At 53.2% G+C, this 1146-nt stretch overlaps 1 protein-coding gene across 1 annotated transcript; it reads left to right on the top strand.

The window, feature by feature from the left end:
• Nucleotides 1–3: 3 nt before the first annotated feature.
• On the top strand, nucleotides 4–714 carry LOC105519388 (somatotropin-like; the record flags this gene model as incomplete). The annotated part of the gene is made up of 2 exons (XM_011952724.1): nucleotides 4–159; nucleotides 409–714. Coding segments are annotated over 2 exons (354 nt in total), but the record flags the coding sequence as incomplete, so codon positions are not given.
• Nucleotides 715–1146: the final 432 nt, after the last annotated feature.

The raw sequence follows: 1146 nt of genomic DNA, 5'->3' as shown, positions 1-1146 counted from the left end.
GAGCTGCTCCACATCTCTGTGCTGCTCATCCAGTCGTGGCTGGAGCCTGTGCAGTTCCTCAGGAGTGTGTTTGCCAACAGGCAGGTGTATGGCACCTCGGACAGCGACGTCTATGATCTCCTGAAAAGCCTAGAAGAAGGCATCCAAACGCTGATGGGGGTGAGGGTGGCGTCAGGGGTCCCCAACCCTGAAACCCCACTGGCTTCGAGGGCTGGGGGAGAGAAACACTGCTGCCCTCTTTGCAGCAGTCAGGCCCTGACCCAAGAGAACTCACCTTATTCTTCATTTCCCCTGGTGAATCCTCCAGGCCTTTCTCCCCTGGATGGGAGGGAGGAAAATGAATGAATGAGACAGGGGGGGAACAGTGACCAAGCGCTTGGCCTCTCCTTCTCTTCCTTCACTTTGCAGAGGCTGGAAGATGGTAGCCCCCGGACTGGGCAGATCTTCAAGCAGACCTACAGCAAGTTTGACACAAACTCGCACAATGATGACACACTGCTCAAGAACTACTGGCTGCTCCACTGTTTCAGGAAGGACATGAACAAGGTCGAGACATTCCTGCGCATGGTGCAGTGCCGCTCTGTGGAGGGCAGCTGTGGCTTCTAGGTGCCCGCATGGCATCCTGTGACCCCTTCCCAGTGCCTCTCCTGGCTCCGGAAGGTGCCACTCCAGTGCCCACCAGCCATGTCCTAATAAAATTAAGTTGTATCATTTTGTCTGACTAGGTGTCCTTCTATAACATTATGGGGTGGAAGGTGGGGGTATGGAGCAAGGGGCAGCTTGGGAAGATGACCTGTACGGCCTGCAGGGTCTATTGGGAACCAGGCCGCTGAAATATAAGACATTTGACTGTTCCTGGGCCAGAAGAAAGCTGACACATCACTGCAGTCTGTTACTCACTAAGGCCATTCCACCAGGTCAGTGGTCCCAGCTTGCTGGTCATAGCTCATTGGTCATCCCAGAGATGACTTGAAGGCATTTCTTCCTCCCCCACCGTCACCAGTAACACCAAACCTGGCCCTCCAGGAGCGGGAAGAAATGAAAACAAGATGGGCTATTAAGTGCAGAGGCAAAAACTCCCCAACAGGAGAGGACACAATGTCATAGAACTACTTCTGTGCAGAAGAATTTTAAGATGAATTTTCC

The sequence above is a fragment of the Colobus angolensis genome, unplaced genomic scaffold (assembly GCF_000951035.1).
Source record: "Colobus angolensis palliatus isolate OR3802 unplaced genomic scaffold, Cang.pa_1.0 Scaffold3488, whole genome shotgun sequence".
In the NCBI taxonomy this organism is placed as follows: Eukaryota; Metazoa; Chordata; class Mammalia; order Primates; family Cercopithecidae; genus Colobus; species Colobus angolensis.
The sequence above is the reverse complement of the archived record's forward strand: the minus strand, read 5'-3'. Positions and strand labels throughout refer to the sequence as shown.